General features: G+C 37.9%; 1 protein-coding gene across 1 annotated transcript in view; it reads right to left on the minus strand.

Annotated features, from left to right (window-relative positions):
* The window catches only part of ATP10D (ATPase, class V, type 10D), a gene marked incomplete at its 5' end in the record, with an annotated part of 66294 nt that overhangs the window by 29205 nt on the left and 9712 nt on the right, over positions 1-27377 (minus strand). The window contains 8 exons of the mRNA XM_008574713.1: positions 2263-2447; positions 4078-4204; positions 5681-5787; positions 6407-7016; positions 9182-9370; positions 17593-17822; positions 26866-27118; positions 27239-27366. Coding sequence (XP_008572935.1) covers positions 2263-2447; positions 4078-4204; positions 5681-5787; positions 6407-7016; positions 9182-9370; positions 17593-17822; positions 26866-27118; positions 27239-27366 — 1829 coding nt within the window. The remainder of the gene's footprint in view (positions 1-2262; positions 2448-4077; positions 4205-5680; positions 5788-6406; positions 7017-9181; positions 9371-17592; positions 17823-26865; positions 27119-27238; positions 27367-27377) is intronic.

Below are 27377 nucleotides of genomic sequence, written 5' to 3' on the forward strand. Positions count from 1 at the left end.
TAGGAACAAATGACACCTAAGACAATCAAAAAAAAAAATAAAATGCTAGGAATAAATCAACACCTCTCAATAACAACTCTTAATGTAAAGGGTTTAAATTCACCAATCAAAAGACATAGATTGGCTGACTGGATAAGAAAGATCGACCCAACTATATGCTGCCTACAAGAGACTCACCTCACCCATAAAGACTCACATCGATTAAGAGTGAAAGGATGGAAAAAGATCTTCCATGCAAACAGAAAAGAAAAACGAGCTGGAGTAGCTATTCTCATATCAGACAAAATAGACTTTAAACTAAAAACCATAAAAAGAGACAATGAGGGTCACTACATAATGATAAAAGGACTGATGCATCAAGAAGACATAACAATCATAAATATGTATGCACCCAATGTTGGAGCACCCAGATTTATAAAACAAACTCTATTAGACCTAAAGAAGGAAATAGACACTAATACCATAATAGCAGGGGACCTGAACACCCCACTGTCAATATTGGACAGATCAACTAGGCAAAGAATTAGCAGAGAAACACAAGATCTTAACAATACTCTTGATTTCTTTTTTGATGCTTATTGAACCCCTCTCATCTGCCAGGCATCTCATTAAATAATTTATATTTTCTCATTTAATGCCCATACCAACCCTATGAAATAGGCTTATTTTCACAATACAACAAGGAAAAAGTAACTCCCCAAGGTCATGTATCTGGACAGTGGCAGGCCCATTATTTGACACCTAGTCTTACCAGCCAAGTAGGACACATCCCTTTTAGTGACTAAAATGGCAAGCATTTTCTTGCGCTCAGCCCTTGCTGGTCCTGGAGCTGACAGGTGGTTGCGATTATGGGTTCCTGGGCCACTGCCAGATGTAAAGGAGAACCACTCTGTTGAATAGGGAAAACTCTCTTTCCTCAGAATGTATGATTTATTGGGGTACTGAGTTAGGCCCGACCACAGACTATCATGTTAACCAATCATGACAGCCTATGATGAAGGCTCAAGACATGATCCCAGAGAAAAGCTCCAGAAGATTTGAGAGAAGGCAGATTGCTGGAACAGAATGGACACCCCTGGTGAAGTCTGACTGTAGAGGAAGGAGGGAGTAAGGTTTTCCAAGCAAAATAAACCCTATGCAGAACCCTTGGAGGGTGTCACTACACCAAAAATCTTCTGAGAAAAATAAAATGCCTATTTACCTGACTAGAATGTTGGTGTTAGAGCTTAGTAGGTGGCAAAATTGGGAAAAAAAATAAGCTGAGTCTAAAACCTCTTAAATTCCCTCTTCTTTAAAAATTAAAAAAATTATTTTCTTCTTCCTTTAAACAGTTTCTCAAACTTTTCATATTCTCAGGAGCACTATCTTAGAATTACCACTAGAGGGCACGATTATCCCGAGGGCCTATTTTTAGAACTACCATAAAATTTTTTTATCCTTTTATTTATTTATTTTATTATGAATTTCATGGGATAAAAAACTAATTGTCATCCCTCGTGCCCATGATGTTAGGGCCAGATTCATACTGGCAGCATATCTATTACCAGAAATTGCATTTGTACCCCATGTCCCCCACCCAATTATCCCCAACTTCTCTCCCCTTCCCCTCTTCCTCCCACTCCACTTTGTAGCCCAAGGAATGTTCTCTCCCTCTGCAAGACCAATGCACAATTATTGTCTTTCTTTCCTTCCTTCTTTCTCTCTTAGCTCCCACATATGAGTGAGCACGTGTGGTATTTATCCCTCTGTGCTTTGCTTATTTCACTCAACATAAGTTTCTCCAGGTTCATCCATGTTGTTGAAAATGGGAGTATTTCATTCTTTTTTATGGCAGAGCAGTATTGCATGGTGTATATATACCACAGTTGAATTTATTAACCTGATTCCAATAGAAATTATCACTTCTCCTCAACTTGAAAGGGAAGTAGATTTCTGTCTCAGGACTTGATATATTTTGTCATTTGGGATGAAGTCTTGTCAAATCCCTGATAATACAGAGTGAAGAGGAAAAAAAGCAAATAAAAAAATAAAAAGGAACTTTTTCTACTGCCTTTATTCAGCAATAATTCCTCTGAATCATTATGATTTTCCAAGCCTTTAGAAGAATTATAGTACCCTCCCAAGCATAAGTTAGGTCACTGGATAGAATAAATAATTATCAAAAAGCTAGCTGGTTATTCTTTCTCTCTATATACATCAAATTCTGAATGCTTCACTGTCTGAAAAAAAAAGAAAGGATTGGTTTGATCTCATTATACGTACTTTACTTTGGGTATTGAGGATAAAGAGCTTGTCATCTGGCTCCAGGAGTTTGCATGCATAAGCTATGTTGACAGCTGTCTCCTGCTTGTCCCCTGTCAGCATCCAGATCTTGATGCCGGCTTTGTGAAGGGCTTCTATAGACTCAGGGACTCCCTCCTGCAGACGGTCTTCAATGCCAGTGGCGCCTAAAATATAACCAAAGTGCAACAGGGCTTGTAAGAAACCAAAGCCAGCTGAATCTCACCTACTCCATAATTGAATCATATCTGTTAGCCAACTCAATCCTGAACTGAACAGATTACTCCAGTAGCTTGCAGAGATCCAAAGGAGGTGTGAAGACCCAGACCAAAATCACAGACAAAGTAATACTCTGGAAGGAAAGCCTCAGAGATCAATGAGTTTATAAAAGTGACTGTTCTCTTTTTTGGCTTTCTTATCTGTAAATCAAAGAGGTTCCATTCAATTATTTCTGTAACCTTGCTCTACAATTTTATAATTCTGTGACACTCCCAAGAGTGAGGGCAAGCTTTAAAGAATATTCTTGCCAATAAAATATAACACCTATTTGCAATGCTCTTTCATACTATAAGTCCACAATTGCCTTTTGTGAAACAGTTGGGGACAGGTATGTTTTGGAATTCAAATTTTGTAAGATTTTAAAAAGGTAACATGGTGCATATGCCATATTTTGTAATAGTAATCAAGCACATTAATATTTACAGGAAAACTTTCAAATGTTCACACTAATTAGGACAATAAAGACTATGAATAGTCTTACATTAAATCAGGTCTGATTTTGTTCCTAAGTGAGTTTTGGCACTAAACCCAGAGAGCATTTTTGATTTTGGAACCGCAGATGAGGAAATGTGGATTTATACTACATACACTGTCACAGAGAAATTACTTGGGAGTAGGCATTATTACTCTATTTGCTAGATACCAAGTTGGATCGTTGTTTTTCTCCTAAATAGAGGAATGGAGCTCACATGCTGGTCCCTCGGTGTGTTAGGACTTAGCACTGGAATCTAGATCTCCAGACTCTAAGGCAGTGGTTCTCACACATGACTGCCTCTTAGAATTACTTAGGGAGTTTTTAAAAATTACTATGCCCAGGCCACATGCCAGACTAACTGAATCCAAATCTCTGTGGATAGGATGCAGGCACCAGTATTTTTTAAAGCTCTCCAGATGATTCCAAACTGCAGCTCAACCTGAGACAAGAGGAGTCAGTTGTGCAAACTTTAGTTGAAATGGGGAAGTAGGAGAAGAGAAATAAATTTCATTAGTCCAATTGCAGATGCAGAATAAAGAGCATGGACCCTGGAGTCAGGTAGACCTGAATTTCATGTGTGGTTAGTTAGTTATTAACTCTGTCTGTTCCTATCATGTGACCTTGAACAAGTCATTGAACTGCTCTGTGCCCCAAATTTCCTCTAAATAAGGCGGAGGTTGGTTGTAAGGTTAAAAAAGAACACATATTAAGTACATTATCCAATGCCTGGCAAGAAACTTTAGCTTTCTTCTCTTGTACCAGGATATTTATTTGGCTTTGTACTCTATGTTAAATGTTGGGGTTTTAAATGATCTCCTTAAGGAGGACCGCCCTGATCTCACCACAAATGAAGTCTAGCTCACTGCAGTAGAAAACAGAATGGACAGGATTGGAAACTGGGTAGAGATGCGACTGGACAGCGAAAGCAGACCCCATATGTTTACTAGGTCAAAGTGGGAAAAAAGGCACTGGTGAATAACTTACTTAGAGACCTCCGGTGTTTTTCAAGTCTCCACTCAGGCAATACAACATAATCTACCTACCGAGTAATGTTAGTTTGTTCTCCAACCTCATGGCAGATTCAAGAAGTAATTCTTCTCTGTTGTCAATGCTGGTTTCAGCTAAAAAATGATTCCTCAGCCACTCAGCATATTCAGTGTCACTCATGACCTAGGGGAACAGGGAAAAAAGAGCTATGAGCCAGGCCATATGATCTTGCAGGATCCTACCAAGACTGATCTTGGCAAAATATCAAGCCGTCAACTTGTTTTAGGTACTTCTCCACCAGGGCACAGTCAAGCTAGGTCCATATCCTCACAAAATCTGGTCATGAGCTTCCCAAACTGTGATCAGGCTAGTATAACATTGATGATGGATGGAGCTCAGTATCTCTAGGAAAGTCTAGGCACCGTCTGTGGTAATAGTGGGTTAATCTCTGTAATTAAACCAAGGAACATGAAGTTAGGAGAGGTCTCCTCTTGGTAGTCAGCTCCAGCAGGATTCTAATGGTGCAGTTGAGAAAGTGTTGTCAGGACTCTTCAGATTGAGAGATTCTGGAGCCAGCAGCACACCTTTAATATCTTTTAATGGTTACTTTATGTGGTTAATTATTTACAAAGGTAAAAAGAGAGGGGCCACATAGGGGAAGCAAGAAAGTCTTATTCCCAACAAAGATTAAGTGGAATTCCTGGAGAAGGAATCAGTGACATATTTTCCTTTGTCTTTAGTTACCACAGAGGGAGAAAACTGCATTTTAGCTCTTATAAAGAGGGGTAGATGGAGGGGGCAGCTGCTTTCTCTATCCACTTATTCTTGTCCACAAGGTCGTTTGATCTGGGAGAATCTGACATCTGCTGAGTTGCATTTTCATCAGGGGCAGGCTCATCAACTGAAAAGGCAGAGAGTAGGTTTCAACTTGAACTCTCCATTCTTTTTCCTACAACTGTGTGTGAAGGAGGCTTTTGATCCTCATGCAGGTGGGTGACTGAGTTCCTTAGGGGCTGCAGCAGATCCCACTTTTCCCAACACAGCTTCCAAGAACTAGAATTTGAGTAAGAAATGAGAGGTTCTGGTAATAACATCTCTCAAATCATTTTTTGGAGCTCTCTCTTCTTACTTATTATTTAGATTTTTATTTAGAAAGGACACACTATGTCTCAAGGTTATTCTCAGTAGAGAATAATTAATTCTGAGATAAATATCTAGTAAATTTACCTGGATAAAGGCTTGTGGGCACAGAAGAAAAAATACCAGAAGAACTTATAAGGGGAATATTAAGGCTGGTCTCTGGCCTCATTCTTTTCAAAGCACATTTAATGCTATAAGACAGAGGAGCAATATTTATAAAGTCCTTGGGGAAAGAAAGTAGGATCCAGGGATTTCTGTTCAGAGTCAAACTACCGTTTACATACAAAGGCATTCACAGATGTATTGAAACATGCGAAAACTTTAAGAACATAACTTTTAGGCACCCTTCGGGCAAAACATTTTGAGAACAAACTCCAATAGAGAAGATGTGAAAAGAGACTCAAGTGTCCAAGGACTTTCCCCATTGCTGGATCAGGGTTTGATACATGCTAGTTTTCAGTAAATGGTGGTTAAACAAGGGAAAGAAGCAAAAAGATGGGATATGCTGAGCAGTCTCACCTTCTTTGCTATACATAAAGTGCGTAAGCCTCGTTTGGCATAGTCGTCCAAGTGTTTCTGGGTTTTCTCTCTTATTATCACCTGTTGCTTTTCCAGACTTGCTCCCTCTGAAATAATGAACAAAACACCAGTGTGCCTGCCAGTCTGCCCGATTACAGACATATTTTTAAAAACAATGATAGTCTAATCCACAATAAACAAAAGGCCTTCTAGTTTTGAATCTCAAACGTGCATTTATAAAAGCAACTCCTTAGAACAAATCTTTCCCTCGTTCCTTTCCCCTTGGGCAGAGGAAAGTACCAAAAACTTAAAATAAACACTGCTCCCAAACCACCAATGACAATAACAACAATAACCATAATACGGCTGGCTGTCACTTACTGAGCACTCATCATTTGCAAGGCACTTGGCCAAGGCACAGAGTTTGTCATTAAGCCTCTCAGGAACCTATAAAGGAGGTACTATAATATTCATTTTATTGAAGACAAGTTATTTAGGTAACTTTGTCAAGACATAGCTAATGACAGAGTCCAGATTTAAACCCAGATCTGTGTAGCCCCCAAACTTATTTGCTTTTCCACCAAATCCCAGTCAACTTTCACCTACGTCACCAAATATGATGAATCCCTAAATATCTCCTTCTTTGCCTTCATAAAACCATGGAGTGTGACCCTTTAATCTCCGAGTCCTTCACACCACTATCATCTCAGCTCTGTATGAACCTACCTGGGGAAGCCACTGAGAGCAGCTCCATGATTACAGAATCAGCACCCTTCGTATACACCACCACTTGATTGGAAAGGGGGTGCCGGACAACAACGGACATTCTTTTTCTTACTGAGTCGAAGGGCAGGATGTGCAGGAGTTGAAATGTTAATGGTCCCAGAGCAGCGAAGTCCACCATGATCTGCTCTGGTGTCCGGGACTGTAAAGTGCATTGGTAGGCCCTGGCGGCGTACACTAAGGCCGCTTCATCTGGGCTCTCAGCCTCATAACACAGGTTGGAGACCAAGGGTTGTCCAGGGCGGGATTCCACCTTGCCATTTGCAAAGCCTGCATCACCGCTTTGTTTCTCTATGTCTGCATGGCAAGTTGAGTTACTGGAGCCCAGCGGGCTCTCACTCATCTGGGAGATCTCTTTCTCAACAGGTGAAGCCAGTTTCACTCGACTAAAGAGAGAGAGAGTCCTCACAAAGGCATTTGGAACTCCAGCAGATGGCTCTTTTCCACTGGCAAGGGATGGTGAACTCGATCTACGGACAGACAGTCTCTGGAAGAGGTTTCTAATCTCCTCTAAGGACTTAATGGGAATTCCACTCAGCGAAGAGAGTCTGATCTAGGAAAGACAATTTAGGAAGGTCTCAATAATATGGTCAAAAGCAGTTTGTAACAACTTTGAACTCAAACTGGGAAAAAATTAGATATGAAAAGAGTTATCACTCCCTCAAATGACTAGCAGCCTGCTTCGTACTTACAACTGATATGGAAATCATTAATAAAAATAAAAGTAGCCACAATGAAAATGATGTGCAAATGTTAACGACACAAATTTCTTCAGTCATTTAGGAAAAATTTGATAACTGATAGCAAAAGACATAAAATGCTAATATTGCTAGCAGTGGGCATACTTATAGCAATTTTTCCTAAAGAAGTAACTTGAAATATAGAAAGTCCATTATCTAAATTGTGTGCATTATAAGCAAATTAAGTACTCAATAACAGCAAAACAGAAACATCCTGGAATGTTATACAATATTTAAAAATAAGGTTTGTAAAGTCTATGGTGCAATATTGGAAAAGCTATGAAAATAGTATGAAAAATATAAGAACAAATTAGTAATACTACACTTGGTAAAAACACCACGAGAAAGTAAATCAAAAGCTTAACAAAATGTATTTTTTTCTCTCATATTTTCCAGATTCTATAAAAGGTGTTACTTTGACAGGCCAGCAAACAAAGTAGCTTAAGGAAGAAGAGTCACCAGCATCATAATTTGAATTTGAATTTCTATATTTATAAAACTTTTTATTATTTGCATCCTGATTTCCTCCAGATCTTAACTTTTACCACTGATTAAACTTAGAACGTAATACTTATCATGGAAGACCAATTAACTGGATCCTAAAATTTTCTCATTTAGAAATGCCCAGAGAATTAAAAAGTTTTCTCCTAAAAATTACTAATTTCATAATAATTTGAGAGTCTCATGCTGGTTGATTTTCAGATTTACCAGTGAGAAATAAAGAGTGAAACCCAATCAACAGATGAGGTTTCTGTATTCCACATGAATTCTGATTAGCTCCTATATTCACTGTCTTTTACCATTACCTTGCAATACCATGAAGATTAGGCTCCTACATGCCTACTGAGATTTTCTTTCAAGCAGTAATATATTCTATTCTTTAGGAATAAGGCAATAATATTTCTTAAACAGAAACATCAGAAGATGCCTATTTTGGAAATAGATGGATGAAGAAAAATTGTTATGTAGGGGAAAAAAAGAACATCCAGTGATTTATTCTCTAACCACATAATCACTTTTCAAAGAGCAACTTTAACCTTGTAATAGTAGTTTCTGATCAAATGCTGCTTAACTGGAAGTAAATTAATTTTATGTTAAAGTTGACCACCTCTGAAGTTGCCAAAGATTATCTAATGGAAAATTAAAATTTAATTGTGTTGTACTACAAATTGTAGTTTAAGTGGATGTGTGTAAAAGGGATAGTTATACCCAAGGAAGCCAGTATAGCAGGTGGTGAATCACCAGACTCTAAAACTAGTTTTTCTTTTTAATTGAAAATGAATTTTCCATGAATTCTGAACTACAAATAGACTTTAAAAATCCAACTTTTGTAGGAACTGTAGAACCTTGGTATATTATTGGATTGACGTATTGGATTTTAGACTGAGTTAGAACTGTCCCAACTGGTACATGGAAAAGGTACTGTCATTAAACATGATAATCTGTTACTTCATATTTTGCTTGATGTAGTGCACATGATGTTGGAAGTCTCGAAAGTCTCAAAGAAAGCTTCAATCTGGTATGAAAGCTAAGGCAAAATGAACTGCTCTTATCAGCTGTCCTACTAGAGGAAAACTGTATAGTAGAATTGAGTCATACTTCCTAGGTTTAAATCCCACCTTCCCCCAAAACCAGTTCTGTGCCTCTGGCAAATTACTCAACCTCATATATAAAATGGGGAATAGTAGAGTAATAGTATCTAACTTACAGTGTTGTTGGAAAGATTAAATACATTAATACTGATAAATCAGACCATGGTAAGTGCGTAGGACAGAATAAATGCTGATGTTTTATATATATATAGCTGCTATATATATTTATATATATAGCAGCTATATATATATATTTATATATATTTATATATATAATAGCTGCTATTATTATTTATTATCATTATCCATATATCAAGACCAGTACACATACATTTAAACCCAAAGTTCTCTTCTGGAAGGTGATCTTATTTGCATCAGAGATTTACCTTTTGTCGTGGCTGGTTAGGAGCAGAAACCACTACTGTGTTGCAAATTGCCAATGCAATAAAGAAGTCAATGATGTACAAAATCTCCAGTCGTGGATTTTGGATGGTCTCATCTAGTGGAGTAAAGAGCTGAGGCATAATCTTACTGAATTTGTTCAAAAGCCTGGTGTCTGGTACCACATCTGTTTCCTAAGGATCCAATAAGACAAAGAGTTGTTATAATAAGTGTCCAAAAATTAGAGTTTTCGATCAACATGAGGGGTAGCTTTTATAACCAGGACCTAAATGAAGCATGAGAAGGTAAACTTTATTTTTCTAAAAAAAATTTGATGTATATTGTATAATGGTTAGTGAGACTAGGAAAATAAAAGATGAAAATAAGTAGAAAATGCAGAATGCACATTATTAATAGACACTACCTGGACTATTAACTTAAACTAAATAGGAGATAGGAACAATCTCTTCCACCAAGATCTAGTTGAATGAGTGTTTTCCCATTTTGAAATACAGAGTGTCAGATATATATTTTATGGTGCCTAAAATTCTACCTTGGCCATAGATTCATTCAACAGCAATTGATGAGTACCAACTCTTTTTAAAATGAGGGCCTTACTTAAACCATGTTAATTTTAAAAACATATTTTATGGCTTAAATCATTATTATTGTAAAAAAAACAACTCTCCAAACTAAAAATTACTATGAGCAGGCTAGGAGATTTAATCAGCATTTCCCAGTAATATCCTATAAGATACCAATAAGAGTTCTTCCAAGAGATTTCTGATCACCAAATATATTTGGCAACTATGCCCTCTTAATGATTCATAGCACAGATTTACTCTAAGTTATGTTATTGCGGGGGGCACTCCATTTTGTTTAACACAATGCTTCTTATGCTTATTTAATACAGTACTGGTTTTAACAAAAGCATGTTGCAGTAGAAATCTGATTATAATCCAGTAACATATAGTCAATTACTTTAGAAAACTTTCAGCTGAGTCAAAAGAAGAACCATCTACACAGAATTAAGGTGTTACAAAAGCACCATTGTATTCCAGAAGAATCCTGAACAGTTGGCTTACAAAGCACACTGACTGCAGGAAAGGTGATTCAGAGATAAGAGCCAAATATGGAGATGTGTGATATTGGACTCAGAAGATCATGGCCTGTATTTCTGCTTAGGAGTTTGGTGAGAGATTGTGTAGGTTTAATAAGAAAAGAGCATGGGCTGGAAATTGCATGGTTTGGGTTCAGGTGTTAGCTCCATTGCATACTCACTGGTGACCTCAGGAAACTTACTTAATGCTTTGAGCTTCATTCTCCTTTTCCCTATAATGGTAAAAATAACACTTACCTCCCAGGGTGGCTGTGCAAAGTAAATGAGATAATGCCTGAGATGAGACTAGTGTAACAGGAACCCAAGTAATTTAATGTTCCTTTTCCTTCTTGCCTTCTCAAATGATACACTCACCAGGCTAACAATGGTTCTAAAAGGTCCAATTTATCTGCTGTCACAAAGCATTCTGAAATTTGTCTAAATCTATTATCTGGTGATATTTGACCTAGCAAAATTTGAATCTTGTTACAGTTTGACAGAGTTTATAGCCACTCATAATCTGATGGCTGTTTGTTAATAAGATAGCCACATTCCCTCATGAGTCTGAAATACATAGTAACATTGACCTGGTACTTGTGGTAGGCCTCAGCTAGTCAGGGAACAACCTGGCCTCAAGGACGTCCTTGCCAAAGTTAGTAGAAGAGAGTGGCAAACTTGGAGAGACTTCTTTCATACTCAATGTTCAGTCAACCAAGGGATGCCTGGGAAATTTGTTGCATGGTATTTTACCAAGGTCTATGATTACATTGCTGTCTATTGCTTGTGAGACTCCATAGATTGGGGCAATATTTCTAAAGGCATCCTTCTCATAATGTTAATACATAATAAACAAAAAACAAAGAGTTCCATATTGAAATAAGTTTAAGGAATATAAAATTAAACAAGTTTCTTTATTGCAGCACATCTCAGAGTTTAATAGTTATTAGGAATCTCCAAGAAAAGGCTAGTATATTCATGCTTCCCAAATTCTAGTTTTTAGAGATGTTTGTTTTACAGAAACATGTGGGAGAGAAGTCTTAGAGGCTAATAGTGATTTCATTGTACTAATGATCTCAACATCGACTAACAATTGGTTTCAGAATATGAGAATCCTACTACATTCTGAAGTCAATGTAAGACTAATAAAAGGTTTGTAACTTCTGCATTTGTGACAAATACTATTTGGTTGTTGGTCTGAATATTTGTGTTTCTCCAGAACTCATGTTGAAATCCTAACCTCCAAGGTGATGGTATTAGGAAGTGGGACCTTTTGGGAGGTGACTAGGTGATGAGAGCAGAGCCCATATGAATGGAATTAGTGCCCTTACAAAATAGGCCCAAGGGAGTTTGTTGAGGTCTTCCGCCATGTGAGGACACAGTGAGAAGTGTGATTTCTGTGAACCAGGAAGCAGGTCCTCACCAGACACTGAATTTGCTGGCTCCTTGAACTTTGACTTCCTGACTTCCAGATCTATGAAAAAAAATTTCTGTTGCTTATAAGCCACCCAGTTTATTTTTGTTATAGAGAATTGAATGGACCAAGATACTATTGATGTAAGTCAATCTGATATGTCACTCGAGGAATTAGGGGTCTGCATGACTGAAAGCCTATGGTATGACCATGAAAATAAAAGTAGTACTGAAGATGGTCAAAGCTGTGGGGGCGCAGATGTGTGTGCGTGTGTCTGTGTGTGTGGACGGGGCTCTGATCAGCAATAGTGTGCCGATAAGTATTGCCAAAAGAAAGTGGGAAAAATCTAGAAACTTGGGAGCACAGAAGACCCTGAAAACACCATAAAACAATATACATAAAAGAAGAGCACAGAAAAAGATTTAAGGAAAGATCCACATCAAAATGAAGCTGCAGGCATGGAGCATTTTTCCACTTTAGTTGGCTTCAGTAAAATAAGATAATCTCTAGTGTCTGACATAGTCACTGAATTGAAGAGAAAGTATAAAAGTTATCACATGCAATTCTTATATATTTGAATATACCCATAAATGTTGTTCCCAAGATCCAAATCTTCCTCACTGAGACACTGTATTACAAAATTATCTTTTGTTCTTTTTTTGGTGATGGGCAGCTTCTGCCTTCTCTGAATGCCTATTAACTTGAGAACCAGGCTAACACTATCTTGCTTACATGATTCCATGTATATATAGTTCTCTCCATGAGAGTATGGAAGCTTCTTTAAAGTAAGGACCATATCACATTGATCTTTGGATCCCTAACTCAGTACCTGGCACAGGGATAAGCAATAAAAATTTATTGTTGTACATTACATCAAACACTTGCTGATCTTATTTCATAAGAAAAGAGGTGGAGAGGGCCGAGCCCATGGCACACTCGGGAGAGTGTGGCGCTGGGAGCGCAGCAGCGCTCCCGACGCGGGTTCGGATCCTATATAGGAATGGCTGGTGTGTTCACAGCACTCACTGGCTGAGCGCGGTGCGGCTGGTCTCAAAAAAGGACAGAAAATAAAAGAAAAGAAAAGAAGTGGAGAAACAAACAGACCAAAAGGATGTTCCTTGTTGTGAAATAAACACATATAATCTCCCACTGGTCCTTGAATAGACTTTTTTTTTTTAATTCAGAGAAAATTTATACTCCTAATTAGAGCACAGAATACGAAGCACAATAGAGAATGTTTTCCATAATGTAAACAAAACAAAGCCATAGTGGGAATGTAATATCTTCATCTTAGCCTTGTATGGCATATGATTATTCCAAATTTTAGATTTACCCCCACAATTCATTCTATGCTTTCCTACTAGGCTGCAGATTTCACATTCACATTTTTTCCTTGTCTTTTTTTCCCTCCCTTACATCCAAACTAAGCAAACACTTGCCAACATTCCTTTTGCACTCTAATAGTATTTGCTGAAGCTCTTGGATGGCTTTAAGGCAATTTACATGTTAAATCTGTTTTAAAACTGAGAGTGGCAGGAACCCACTTTAATTATTAATGCAAAATCAAAAATGCCCACGGTTTAATAATGAACCAAGACTCTCCAGATGGGAGATAAAGGTGACAAGCAGCTCTAATACTGCTTTCTACTCCTCCCCTAGTTCCACCTGGACCCAAGGTTTTTATTTCTTTAATGCTGCCACCCCAGTCTAGTTTTAGGGGCTCATCTTTCTACCTCTGCAACTTTGGCTTAAGTGTGGACACAAATGCTCCTGTTGGCCCCCTCCAGTTCCAAAATAGCACAGACCTCAAGGAAAAAGGCATAGGCCAGTAACCACCCACTGACAATTCCTCCTCCACACCATGTTCTCCCATGGCCCTGTGGTTGAGTGTTTGCAGGCACCATGGGCTGTCTGCCCCAAATGCCTTCCCTTCCTTTTCTACTCTGTGAACCTCTACCCACTAGTTTAATCCTAACTCAAGTTTTAGCTCCTTTGTGAAGCCTTTCTTGATCACTTCTCACTCCCTTAGAGTTAGCCACTCCCTTCATTATGCCCTCATTATACTTTGGACTAACAATTATTACCACATCTTTAATACAGGACTACAATTATTTATGTATATGTCTGCCTCCTCTACCTAGAAAAAACTGAAGGCTGGGGCCATGTCGCATTCATTTTATATACCAGTGTCCAGTTTTATGCCTTATTGTCTACTAATCCATTAATGAATTTATTCATCTCATAAATATTTATTGTTGATTTATGGTGCCAGACACCCGTCAAGGAAAGAGGGATGCATAGGACAGGATCCTGGCTTGCATGGAACTCACTGTCTACTTGGGGGAGACAGCAGGCCCCAAACTATCCCATACACAAATAAATACGATGCTTCTAGATTGAGACAGAGAAAGACTAGGGGGGAAGGATGGAATGTACTTGGGATTGGGTAGCAAGGAAGGCTTCACTGAGGTGACATCTGAGCCAAGACCTCAGTGACAGAATACAGCCCTACAAAGACCTAAGAGGACAGCATTCCAGGTAGAATGAACAGCAGCATCCTTGCTGAATGAAAAGCTTTAGAGGACTAGAGAAGCATAAACACATTGGCTTACAAAGTAAAGGTTTCTATTTCTAAAATAGGTAATATGAACCCAAGACTCTCAAGCCTTAATGACGTTCTAACTTCCAAAGGTTGGCACATCTTTGCCAACAACCTGCCTAGGATCCTTGCTTTCTGGCTCTCAACCTGCTTGCCAGGAAGGGTACCACCTTACAACCTTCCACTTCTAGACATCACAGCTCTCACTGTTCCCTCAAGCTGGTGTTCTTAACCTGGGCTCCACAAATAACTTTTAAAGTCACATTCAAAACTTTTACAGATGCTCATTTTTTTAGGTCAGACATTACACAGTTTTCTCAAAATAATCTTTACTTTCCAAAAAGGATAAAATCAACCTGCCCAGACCAAGAGTAACAGATGATCTTATAGTGTGAGGAAGATTATGACCTCTTTATCCTATATTTTAGGGGTGTGGATTTACAACACACATAACAAATAACACCACCCCCAGAGCATCCATATAATCAGAATGGAACACGGTGTTAGAGTACAGGGCACGTGAAAACAAAATGGACTGAATGAAAAGATTGAGCCTGTTAAACAGCAGCATCACTCAACAACCTTCAAAAATACATTATTAAGAATGGACGTGCCAGGGATTGTCCTAGATATTGAGGATTCAAAATGAATAAATCCTTGCTCTCAAGGAGCTAATAGTCAACTGTTAAGAGGCAGAAATAAGGCCAATGAAATACAGACCAAGGGAGGGACAGAATGTACAAACAGAGCTTGGAAACTGAGAAAAGAGAATCTGCGAAGTCTTCAGCAAAGGTGATACCAAAGGTAGTTCTTAAAGAAATAAATATTTCATCAGATTTAGTGGATAGAAGTAGGATATGAAGGGAGAATATATTTTAGACAGGGAAAATGGCACAGATAAAGGCACAAAGACTTAAAACTATAAAATAATCATTCATTCTAAGAGGGGGAGGCTTGATCAGGAAACTGAGGAGGGTGTGGCACAGACCCGCCTGGTTGCCAATACCATGCTACTTCTGTTGAAACAAGAACCAACATGTGCTCACTTTCAGGTAGGTAGAAAATGTGTAAGTTCAGTAGAGGGATAGGTAAAAAGGTAAAATAGAAGAATACATATATCTATTTCTGACATAGCCTTAGAACAAGTGCAGAGAAGGGACTGTGTGCATTCCTTCCTTATTTATTTATTTTTTTGCAAGTTACAGAAAAATTCAGTCTAGATGTGTGGAATAGATTTGACATATGGCAAAGATATAACAAAACAGGTTTTATATCCTTAGTGTCACAGAAATGAGATGGACTAAAATGATGACTCCAGTTGCTGCAACTGCAGATTTGTTGGCAACTTTGAAATGAGCCAGGAGATTCCCTTTGAGGCCTTCCCAGGACAAATGAACTCCTGGGGTCTACTCATGACATGTGTGTACTGTGAAAATTATATGATAAATTCAGTGTAGAAACACAAGGGTTCTCTAAAGCTGATTTATTTTTTGAATGTCCCCTATTTTATAGGTACTACTGGTCTCATGGTTGGGGAATCCTCAAATTGGTAAAATAGAAGAGTTAATGCAATGTGAAAGGCAGAGAAGGAAGTCGAACTTTTATAGAAGTAATTTTCACAAAACTTTTGATTTCTAATTCTTCCATACCAGCATCTTTCCTGTTTCTCATCTCCTAACGGGCCTCTATTTTTCCTGCAGTAAAATGGGTTTGTTAATGGGTGTGACCAGTTAGTTCCTGACACCTCACAAAACTTTTGATTTCTAATTCTTCCATACCAGCATCTTTCCTGTTTCTCATCTCCTAATGGGCCTCTATTTTTCCTGCAGTAAAATGGGTTTGTTAATGGGTGTGACCAGTTAGTTCCCGACACTTACCACTGGGACTTAAAAACATATCCTGTTGAGCTCTGAAATGGAAATATTAGAAAACTGCCTTTCTGGGGGCTAGAAATGGGGAAGAGGACACCGGCTTGGTGGAATCTGGGGAAAAATTACAGAGCAATAAAAAGGCCTTCAAGGGCACCAAAAGACCTGTGAATTTCCCTATTGATTAGACAAACTTACCTGTCTATGCAATAACTTTGGTAAGCTTGTGGGTTCTGAGAGAGAGCCATGATTCTCAAACCAAGGCAGTCTTCTCCAGGCTCAGACATGATCAACCCTGACCAGAAATACTACATTTTTTCAGAAATGCCTCTCAACATTGAATTATTTCAAAAATTAGGAGGTTGTGATATTATTTGTTTACACTTCTAATTACGCGTGGCAATCACACTGAACTGCAATTAATGGTCTCTCCTCAGGTAGATAAGAAACAGTGTGTGGCTCTGTCATAATTACAAGGCTGTACTTTCATCATACACTGTGGATGAGTAGGATTCTAGTCACCTGCTCATGGAAATATTAGAAAACTGCCTTTCTGGGGGCTAGAAATGGGGAAGAGGACACCGGCTTGGTTGAATCTGGGGAAAAGTTACAGAGCAATAAAAAGGCCTTCAAGGGCACCAAAAGACCTGTGAATTTCCCTATTGATTAGACAAACTTAACTGTCTATGCAATAACTTTGGTAAGCTTGTGGGTTCTGAGAGGGAGCCATGATTCTCAAACCAAGGCAGTCTTCTCCAGGCTCAGACATGATCAACCCTGACCAGAAATACTACAGTTTTTCAGAAATGCCTCTCAACATTGAATTATTTCAAAAATTAGGAGGTTGTGATATTATTTGTTTACAATTCTAATTACACATGGCAATCACACTGAACTGCAATTAATGGTCTCTCCTCAGGTAGAGAAGAAACAGTGTGTGGCTCTGTCGTAATTACAAGGCTGTACTTTCATCATACACTGTGGATGAGTAGGATTCTAGTCACCTGCTCGTATTTACTGTAAGGCACTAAATAACAAGCTGACAGAGTCCTTGTTATTCTGGAATTACACCAGCAAAGGCTGGCTTTCTGTTTGCCTGTTGCCCCCTTCTCCCTCCCCTTGAGGTCTGACCTTCAAATGAACCCAGGACCCTGAGAACTTTGTAAAGGAGGAATTTATGCTCTTATTTTGCTGATAAGTAGTTAGCCATGAACCTTCAAATGCCATGGCAACAGACAGTGTTCTATAAATAGCTTTGTACCAGACATAACTGGCTTAATCAGTATAATATGTTATTTTTACTGGCTTATAAAAAGAACCTAAAATAAACTAAGGTGCTTCACAGGTCAGCAGCTTGGGAAGTCCTCCTGATCCCATAAACATGACTTCTCTTCAATTCCCTACCATCTTCCCTTGGGTACCAGTTGTCTACAACTTACGATGGGGCTACTGAAGGCAGCCTGTCTGGAATGAGGCACTTCACTGGCTCCTTCTCCACTTCCTGGAGCAGAAGAACTCCCAGCAAGATGATTTCTTCCCAAAGGCCCATTGTGAACGGTCCTGCAGCTGTGGGATCTCGGTTTTGCCGTACTGCTGAGGGAGCCATTGAGAGTGTCTATAAAATCTTCATCTTCAGAGACAGCTTCCTGATAGGACTCTAACCTCTTTGCTGAGGGATAAAAATCACACTGGGTCATCATCTGAGAAGAACCTCTTGCAAGTCAAATACATCAGGCAGTTACTTAAAAGCTATTTCACACTGTCTCCTCTCCTCTCAAACTTGGCCTCCAAACCCTGCCTGCCCACTATAACCTTAGTTAATGAACTTACCACATATCTCCTTGAGAAAAGTGGAAGCTATCAGATAGAAACTCCCTTCTTTTTCCATCACCAAATCCACCAACCTACCTGTATCTGTACCCAAAGTTTCTTTCTTCACACTGCTATCGGCAAAGTGTAGCTTCTTGTTTCAAATGCCCCACCCTCCACTTGTGACCTGGATCCCACCCCTGTGGACTCCTCAAGGACTGCCCTTACAGTTCTTCCCCCTTTCACTTACATCAATTGCTCTTCAACTACTTTCATAACTTTCTCAATCTCTCCACTAACACTGGTATTGTCAAAGACACCAATGAGCTCCAGGCTGCCAAATCCAGTGACCACATCTGTCCTTACCTTACTTGAACCCTTAGTAATACCCAACAGAGTTGACCATTCTTTCCTTCTTGAAATGGCTCTTTTTGTTTCTCTGACACCACTCTTACTATTTTTCCTATTTCAATGGCTGCCCCTTCTTAGTTTCTCCTGCTGTCTCTTCTTCTCAGTCCACAAATACGGGAGAGCTGCAGGTGCTCTTTCCCTTCTCCACTTACACACTGTTCCTGAGTGATCTCATCTGGCCAGTTCTTTGAAATATAATCTATGTGCCCATGATCTCCAAGCTTATACCCTCAACTTTCACCTCTCATTGAAATCCAGACTCATGTATCCACCTCTCCACTTGATTTCTCCACTTGGATGTCTACGAGGCTTTTCCAGCAGATGTCAATGTGGCTCACTCCCTCACCAGAAGACTTCCCAGATCTGACCACACTGTTTATTATAGATCCTACCACTATCTACACACTATACATCTTATTTATTTTTATTTTATGAATTATCAGTAAAATATAAACTCCAAAAGGGCACAGAATTTTGTGTTTTGTTAGTATGATATTCTCAGAGTCCAAAGAAGTGGCTGACAGGTACTCAATAAATACTTGTTAAATAAAGAAATAATAGTTACTTTGATTTAACATGATCAAAACAGAACTCTTTCCCTCTTCCTCACGAAACATGCTCTTTCTTTGGTCTTCCCCATCTTTGTAAATGGCACCTAACTATCTGGCTAGTTACTTAAGACCAAACCCTAGAATTCTCCTTAATCCCTTTCTTCTTCTCCACCCCCCACATTTAAAGTATCACTAACACCTGGCAAACACATGCAAAATATATCCCACATATCTCGACTTCTCTCCATCTCCATACCTTAGTCCAAACCACCATTATCTCTTAACTGGACCAGTGCAATAACTTCATAACTAATCTCCTTGCCCCTCTGCAATCCATTCCTCAAATAGTAGCTAGAGTGATCTTCCTAAAAGATAAAGCGGATCAGATCACTTCCTGCATAAAACTCTCCAGTAGCTTTGCAATTCACTTCGAATAAAATCTAGACTCCTTATCCTGGCTTACATAACTCAAAATGATCTGACCCCTGCTGACCTCTCTAGCTTTCTTGCCCCTCTTTCTTCCACATTCCCACTAAATTCAGACTCATTGTCTTTGTTTACTTTGAAAATTGACAAGCTCACTCTACCTTCAGGGCATTATACTAGCTGCCCCTCTGACTAGAAGGCTTTTGCCCCTGAACTTCAATATTCTGCCAGTGAGATCCAGGCTCTATTGTTCCACTTAGAGAGGTTTTGCCAATACATCTAATCCAAAGAAGCCATCCAGTCATCCTATATACCAATCTATTTTATTTCTCTGCAAAGCACTTGCCACTATTTAATATTTTTCTCGATTTTAAAATTAATTTATTTGTGACTATTTTCTCCAGTAGAAGCTCTGTGAGAGCAGGGGCCTTGTCTGTTTTGTTCAACATTGTATCCAGTATCTGGAATCCAGATAAATATATGCTTGTTGGATTACTAGCTGTCTCTATTCAGCCCAAGTATAGCTACTGAATAAAGTATGGCTTTGGGCAAGTTATCTTATAAAGTGAAGAATGTTTTCACATTCTATTGATTATAATAGTTTTTGTCTGTATTTCTTAAGGGCAAGGAGAGAAAAACTAACAGGGTATGTAGTGATCCTAGATTCTAGTAACAACTCTTCTAAAGACTAAGTGGCTTTCAGCAAATCACTTGCTCTTTCTGGGCCTCTGTTTTCAGAATGAAACATTTCACAATGAACAATTTGGATTCAGTGACTTACGTCCTTTTCAGTTCTACAAGTCTCATTCTATTCTTTGCCTAAATAATACAGAATGCCCCCCTGTATGACCTTTCAGTTTAAAAAACCAGTCCACTTACTGTGTCCCAAAGATTCTGACCTCTACCCCCCTCCCCCCATTCTCACCTATGCCTTTGCTTGGAATATCCATTCTTGTCCTTTCTTCTTACATAAATCCTGAGCATTTATTTTATTTTATTGAAAATATTTTAACATATTCTTGTACATAATTGTGGAGTACGGTATGTTGTTTCAATACATGCATATACTGCACAAGAAATCCAGAACATCTTTAAAGGCTTGGTTCAAATGCCAGCTCCTCAATGAAGACCTCTGTAACTGCATGGGCTCTCATCCATACCACTCACTGGGCATTTATAGCTCCCATGTGCTGAATGTCATTATGTACTAGGCATTTGTCTCATTTAATCATTAAACAATACCTGAGTAGATACTATTAATACCCCCATTTTAGAAATAAAGAAATAAACTTAAGCAATTTTCCCCACCTCAGGAAAGTGGCGCAGATGAGCTCTACAGTGGTACAGCTGAGATTTGAATTTAGGTCTTGATTCCAAACCAGTATGTGTATCCAATACATCATAGCTCCTTAGCACTGACTTGTATGTAATAGGTTACCTCAGTGGATTTCGGTAGGGGGTGAATTTGTATCCCAGAAAACTTTTGGCAATGGCTGTAGACACTTTTGGGGGAGGGATGCTACTGGTGTTTGGTGGCTGAAGATACTTCTAAGCATTTTACAATGCACAGTACAGTCCCCCACAACAAAGAGTAATCAACCCAAAATCTCAATAGTGCTGAAATTGATAAATCCTTGAGTAGCTCAAGAAACTTACTGATGATGTGATACCATTTTAAAAATAAATAGAAGTCTTCAAAACATATATGAACATGAAAGCTATACTTTAGGATTGTGCAACTTCTCTTAGCTTTTCCTAACTTTTCAATAGGGAAATCAGTCATCATGCAACTGTATAATTAATATAATGGCAGGAAGTTCAGCTATTACTGTAGGGCAAACTTACTCAATAAGTAGAACTGCAGGAGTGGAATGAAGAAGACATGGAGTAACTCAACCTTTAATCGTTATGTGGCAAGCTATGAGAAGTAAATAGACCAGTAAAGTTACAATGTGATTCAGAAAACAAAGCTACTGGAGCTATAGTTCCAGGCTCAGTGAAAACTTTATGAAAACTGGGTATGAGAAGCAAAGGTGTATTATCATACTGGTAAACAAAATTTATCCAAATGATGATGAAGATGTTTAATATTTACTTTTTGTAGGCTTAATTAGTTCCATGAATGCCTCAAAGTGGGGTAGGAATTCTTGCCTTCTGACCCGTAAGAGAAAATATACAAAGTCTGTAATCTTTCTGTTTCTGAAGGTAGGTACTGGGTTAGATACCAAAGTACTTATTTTTCTTCCTTGTTTAATCCCTAATCTGTCTTCATTTTCTATTCCCTTCCTCAAACACCCAGTAACCTGTAAACGGCCGATTACCTGCACTACTTGATATCTGGGAGAAGTGGGCATGAGAGTATGGAACAAAGTTTATCATACTTTTCAACGTGCTCTCCAAAAGGCCTGACACAAGGGTAAACATGCACTCAGATGCTTCCTTCAGCTGTATCAACCAGATGTCCTCCATCAATCCTTTCACTATGAACTAATTCCCCAAACATTTCCAGTTTCCCAACTTTCACCTGCTTGTAAACAGCATGCTCAGCTTAGCTTCCTCCAACAGTATCATCCATGTGTCCCTGATACACAAGCTTTTCATTCTAAACTAGTTCTTCATACATTTCCAGCATTCCAAGAATGTCCAATATCTGCATTCAAGACCCCAAACTTTAACCTGTGCAAAATCCACCTCCCAAATAGACTGCCTGAAAGTCAAAACAATATGGAACAAGAACACCAACTTTAATCCTGTGACAATTAACATGGTAATTTTATGTTTTCATGTCTGTCCCCCACACTGGACCATGAGCTCCTTAAAAGATAGGCCTACTTTTTATTTTAACAACAATAATTACAATGACAACAATAACAGCAGCTAATACTTAGAACTTATTCTGTGCTGTGCTCTGTTCTAAGTGCCTTTACATGAATTTTCTTCTCTCATCCTCTAAACCACCCAGTGAGGTAGATACTACCATCAATCCTTTTTATTGAGGCATAGAGAAATTAGACAACTTGCTCAGGGTCACACAGCTTGCAAGTAGTGAAAATGGAATTCAGACCCAGAACGCCAGATTCCAAAATCCTGGTTCTTGGAAAGTACTGTGTTGCCTCCATGTACATCAGATTCACAGATTGTGCAGCACAAAGGCACTCTCCAGACAGCCCAAACTGAGGGACATTCTACAAAACCCCAGAATAATGACCCTCGAAACTGTTAAGTTCATCAAAAAAACAAATGGAAAGTCTGAGAAACTGCCAAGTCTAGAAAAGCATAAATGATGACCGTTAGATGGTATTCTGGATATGATCCTGGGACAGAAAAAGGACATTAGGTAAAAAACAAGGAAATCTGAATAAAGTGTGGATTTCAGTTACTAACGATGTATCCATATTGGTTCATTACTTATCACAAATGTATCATATTACTAATGTGAGATGTTAACAACAGAGGAAACTGGGTGTGAGGCTATACTGGAACCCTCTATAATACTTTTTGTAACTTTCATATAAATCTAAAAGTATTCTAAAATAAAAAGTTTATTTTTAAAAAAGGCATTCTCTTTCAGCAATCTTCTAAAGGGGTGGTTTTTAAAAAAAAAAATTAATATGCATATTAATCACCTGGTGATACTGTTAAAAATGCAGATTTTAATTGAGTCTCTGAAGACGGGCCTGAGGTTCTGCATTTCTAATATTACCCAGGTGTTGCTGATGCTGCTTGTACATGGACCACACTTCTAAGTTGCAAGGTTTTAAAACAAATAATGGTGTTGTCAGATGTGTTTAGTTCAATTGCATATGTGTAAGGGGTTATTTCCAAGCAGCAATATTCTCTACGGTAATTATCTCCTAGGAAACATTTTTGCTAGAAACCCTGAAGGACTGGCCATTAAAACACAGATATACTGTTGAATACTTTTCATTACAGTGAAAATAACAGCTTTCAGAATTAAGTTCTGGAGAGAACTGGTCCCTACCATTACCCCCATCTTCACGTGTGTGTGTGTGTGTGTGTACACATGCACTTGTTTTTAAACCACTGCATAAAAGAGATCAGAAGCTCTGGATGTGTCTATGTAGAGTACTTTTCATAGCAAAGTCAGCACCTTCTAGAGGTAGCTCAATACTCGGTGGTTCTCAAACAGGTATCTTATCAATTATAGTGCAATCAGGACAGCATTTGATACCCAGTCTCTTGGTATCTTCTCTGCATAAGAGGGTATAGAAGAGAAGCACTCACTTGAGTAAGAATGCATATGTTCAGGGACTAGGGTAGGAGAGGACTAGTATTAGTTTTTGTGTATGTTGAAAATATAAAATTTCCTAAGTGCTATAAATACAAAAAACAATGCTGTGCTTCCCACTGTGTATTTTATGAAACATTACTACTGAAAGACATTTCCTGAAACTCCCTAACAAATGAGCTATAGAAGTTTAGCTATATATAGCATTATTTATCACAGCAAATGACTGTTGACCGCTTAAAAATTAATGGAGAATTAGTTACATAAATAATGGAAATTCTTACGGTGCACTAAAATGTAACCATTAGAAGAACAAGGAGAGAATGGACAGGTAGTCATAATGAAGTCTTAAGAAAAACAGCTGTAAAGGTAAAAGCACACTGTGATGCCATTTTTGTTTAAAAAACATATACATTAATATGTACATAAAAAAGATTAAGAAATGCACTAAAATGCTAACAGTGATTGACTCTGTTTGATGGGGGTTATTGATGACTTTTAAATATTTCTCTTTTGGCTTATCTCAATTTTCTATAATATTGCTTCTGTAGTAAAAATACTAGAATAGAAGATAAAACATAATGCAAAATGTCATCATATCCAGTATGACTAGCTATTTTTTACATGTATACAGTGATTATGTGATTAATGCTTAATATTTTATCCTTCACACTCATAGCTAACAAAAGCAGGCTTAAAAATACATGTACCTAGGAGAAAATATAATATAATATTTTTTAACAATTTGGGGAAAGGTGGGATGTCTATGCTTGACACTACTGGCAGAAATTATAATATTCATAATATTGTGAATATTTACAATAATATTCACAATATTATGAATATTTACAATAATATTCACAATAACTGACAAATTTCTTTAATAAAAATATAAAATTTTCCGATGAGAAGAGACACCCAAAGCGAAGTTTATAGACTGTGGTAAGCAGAATTCTAAGATGATACCCAAGATTCTTGCCCCCTGGTATATACACCTTGTGAATATGATGGATTTAATTCTGTGATTAAATTATGCTATATGGCGAAGGTGGGATTTTGCAGCTGTAATCAAGTGCCTAACAGTTGACACTGAGTAAATCTAAAAGAAGATTATCCCAAGTTAGTCCTTGAACAAGGAGCTAGGAATTCCCTGAAGTTAGAGAGATTCAAAGAGAGATTCTGTTGCTGGCCTTGAAGAAGGAAACTTATGTGGTGGAGAAGGTATATGGCAGGAACTGGTGGGCAACCTCTAGGAGCTGCAAATAGTCCCAGGATGACAGCCAGCAAGAAAATGGGACCTCAATCCTACAACTCAAGACACTGAATTCTGCCAAATACCAGTGAGCTAAGAAGATAAGATCACAGTCCTAGCTGACACCTAGATTTTTCAGCCTGGTGGGAGACCCTGAGCAGATGAGGAATCTATCCCGTACCCCAGTTCCTAACTCACAAAAACCATGAGGCAGCATATTTGTATTGTTTTAAGCCAGTAAGTTTGTGGTGATTTTTTATGCAGCAGTAGAAAACTAATACAGTGATAAATGATGAACCAGGAAAATACGAGAAGTCAAAAAGTTTTTGGAGAGGTTGGCCTGTTAGCTCAGTTGGTTAGAGCACAATGTTACAACTCCAAGGTCAAAGGTTTGGATCCCCATACCGGCCAGCCACCAAAAAAAAAGAAAAAAGAAAAAATGTTCATGGAAAGATTTGTATTATCCTTTTAATTCTATTTTTTCCACCAACTTTTTGAAGTACTCTCATGTTTGCCACATATAAAAGTATAATATAACATCAGGGTTGATATTCAAATTATTTAACAACTGGTTCAAAACCAGTGCACAAGTGAAAACAGACACTGGCCACAAACAACCTATACTAATGCATAGACTTGAACATCAACCCTGCCCTTAATAGAGAAAACTCTCCTCCACATTACTAAGAACAAGAAAAACCCATTTGAAAAACAGGAAAAGAACACAATCAATTTACCAAGGAAATTCAAATGGCCAATAAACATATCAAAAGTTAAACACTTCATCACTAATCACAGACATATTAAGACAATGAAGGTCCAATTGTGTCTATAAAAATCACACAGATTAAAAAGTGCAACTTCAGCCCATTATGGCTGGGTGTGAAAAACAGGCAGTAGTTTTCTGGGTTGAGAGAATGTAAATTAGCATGATATTTTAGTGGAAAATGTATCTTATAAAAACAACTTCACAAACATATATGTACAAAGATGCATACTGCATGCTGAATTTTCTTTTATTTATCTATCATAATTTTTAATCTTGATTATGTATTTCCTTGCTGTTAACTCTAAGCTACATGAGATCAGGGACTCATGCCACAATCTTAGGAGTTCACAAAATATTTGTTGAATGAATAAGTGATGTTAACTGCCAGTATTTTTATATTAGCAAACTGTGTGGCTACCACTAAACATAGCAAATTAAGCTTGACTACATACAGTGAAAGACTATGCTCTTAATGTTAAGTTATGAAATGACTTAGAAAAAAATCCAGATATTGTTGAATAAAAGAACAAATTGTAAAATAGTAATACAACATGTTCTAACTCATAAAAGAAAAAAATTGTAAATATGTATGCTCACATATAGAGAAATATGCATAAGGAAATGGATGGTTATATATTAACCAGATTGCTAATGGTGGTTAACCTGTAGAGAGTAGGGCTTTTAATTTGTTTTGTATGCTTCTCTGAATTATCTCTACAGGAGCACTTCTATAAATAACAAAATTAATAAGATTCACTTTAAAGAAAATGTGGAACTTACAAATTTACTTCCTTAGAATCAGAAGTTCAGTAAGAATCTTACTTATTCTTAAACTAGGGGTTCTTAAGCAAGCATCAGTGAATATCTAGGGGCCAAATGGTGGGCTAGAAGAAGCCTGTAGTCTTTTTAGAATTATTTTCGAAATATATTTCAGAGAGATGGTCCACAGTTTCATCAGATTCTCGAAAGGATCTGTAAGTGCATTATCACCATCACTCCCCAAATCCCTTCCTTCTACTTTCACTGGTAATTTATTTTACTTTTAAAGAAACCATGGCAGTAGACTCCTTGACTTTTGCCTACTAACTTTTGAAGGGACAACAGTGAAGCATAAAGCTGATGTGGTTGAATTAATTACTCAATGCTTAAATATAGCACTTCTTTGCCAGAATTATCAGGCATTTAAGGGGATACAAAAAAAGAGACCAATGTTAAGGTCGGTTTCTGTAGAAACTCAGAACTCACCATTTTCTTCATGGCAATAATCAAATCCTGCCACACTACATCTTCGAAAAACCATCTTATTCTCAGTGAGAGTTCCTGTCTTATCGGAAAATAGGTACTGAATCTGTCCAAGATCCTCGGTGATATTCAGGGCTCGGCACTGAACAGTAGAATCCATTTTCTCACTGTAGAAATCCACATCACTTTGAATGAAATATATTTGCCCAAGCTTCACAATTTCAATGGAAACATAGAGAGAAATGGGAATCAGGACCTAAGAAGAACCGTACAATTTTAAAAACTTTAAAATATGTTAAAGAAAGGATGAAAACCAAATATAACTGGGTAAGTAGCAAAGATCTTAAAATTCTATGATAAGCTTGATAGAAATTACCTGTAACAAAATGATCATGGTCCAAAACATATAAAATCCTGCTAACACTGGTGATATAGTACGTCCATCAGGCTCGGGGATATTAAAAAAGTGTATGTTTTCGTATCTGCTCAACCAGATTCCATGACCTTTCAAAAAA

This window comes from Galeopterus variegatus, unplaced genomic scaffold (assembly GCF_000696425.1).
Source record: "Galeopterus variegatus unplaced genomic scaffold, G_variegatus-3.0.2 Scaffold1090, whole genome shotgun sequence".
Classification (NCBI taxonomy): domain Eukaryota; kingdom Metazoa; phylum Chordata; class Mammalia; order Dermoptera; family Cynocephalidae; genus Galeopterus; species Galeopterus variegatus.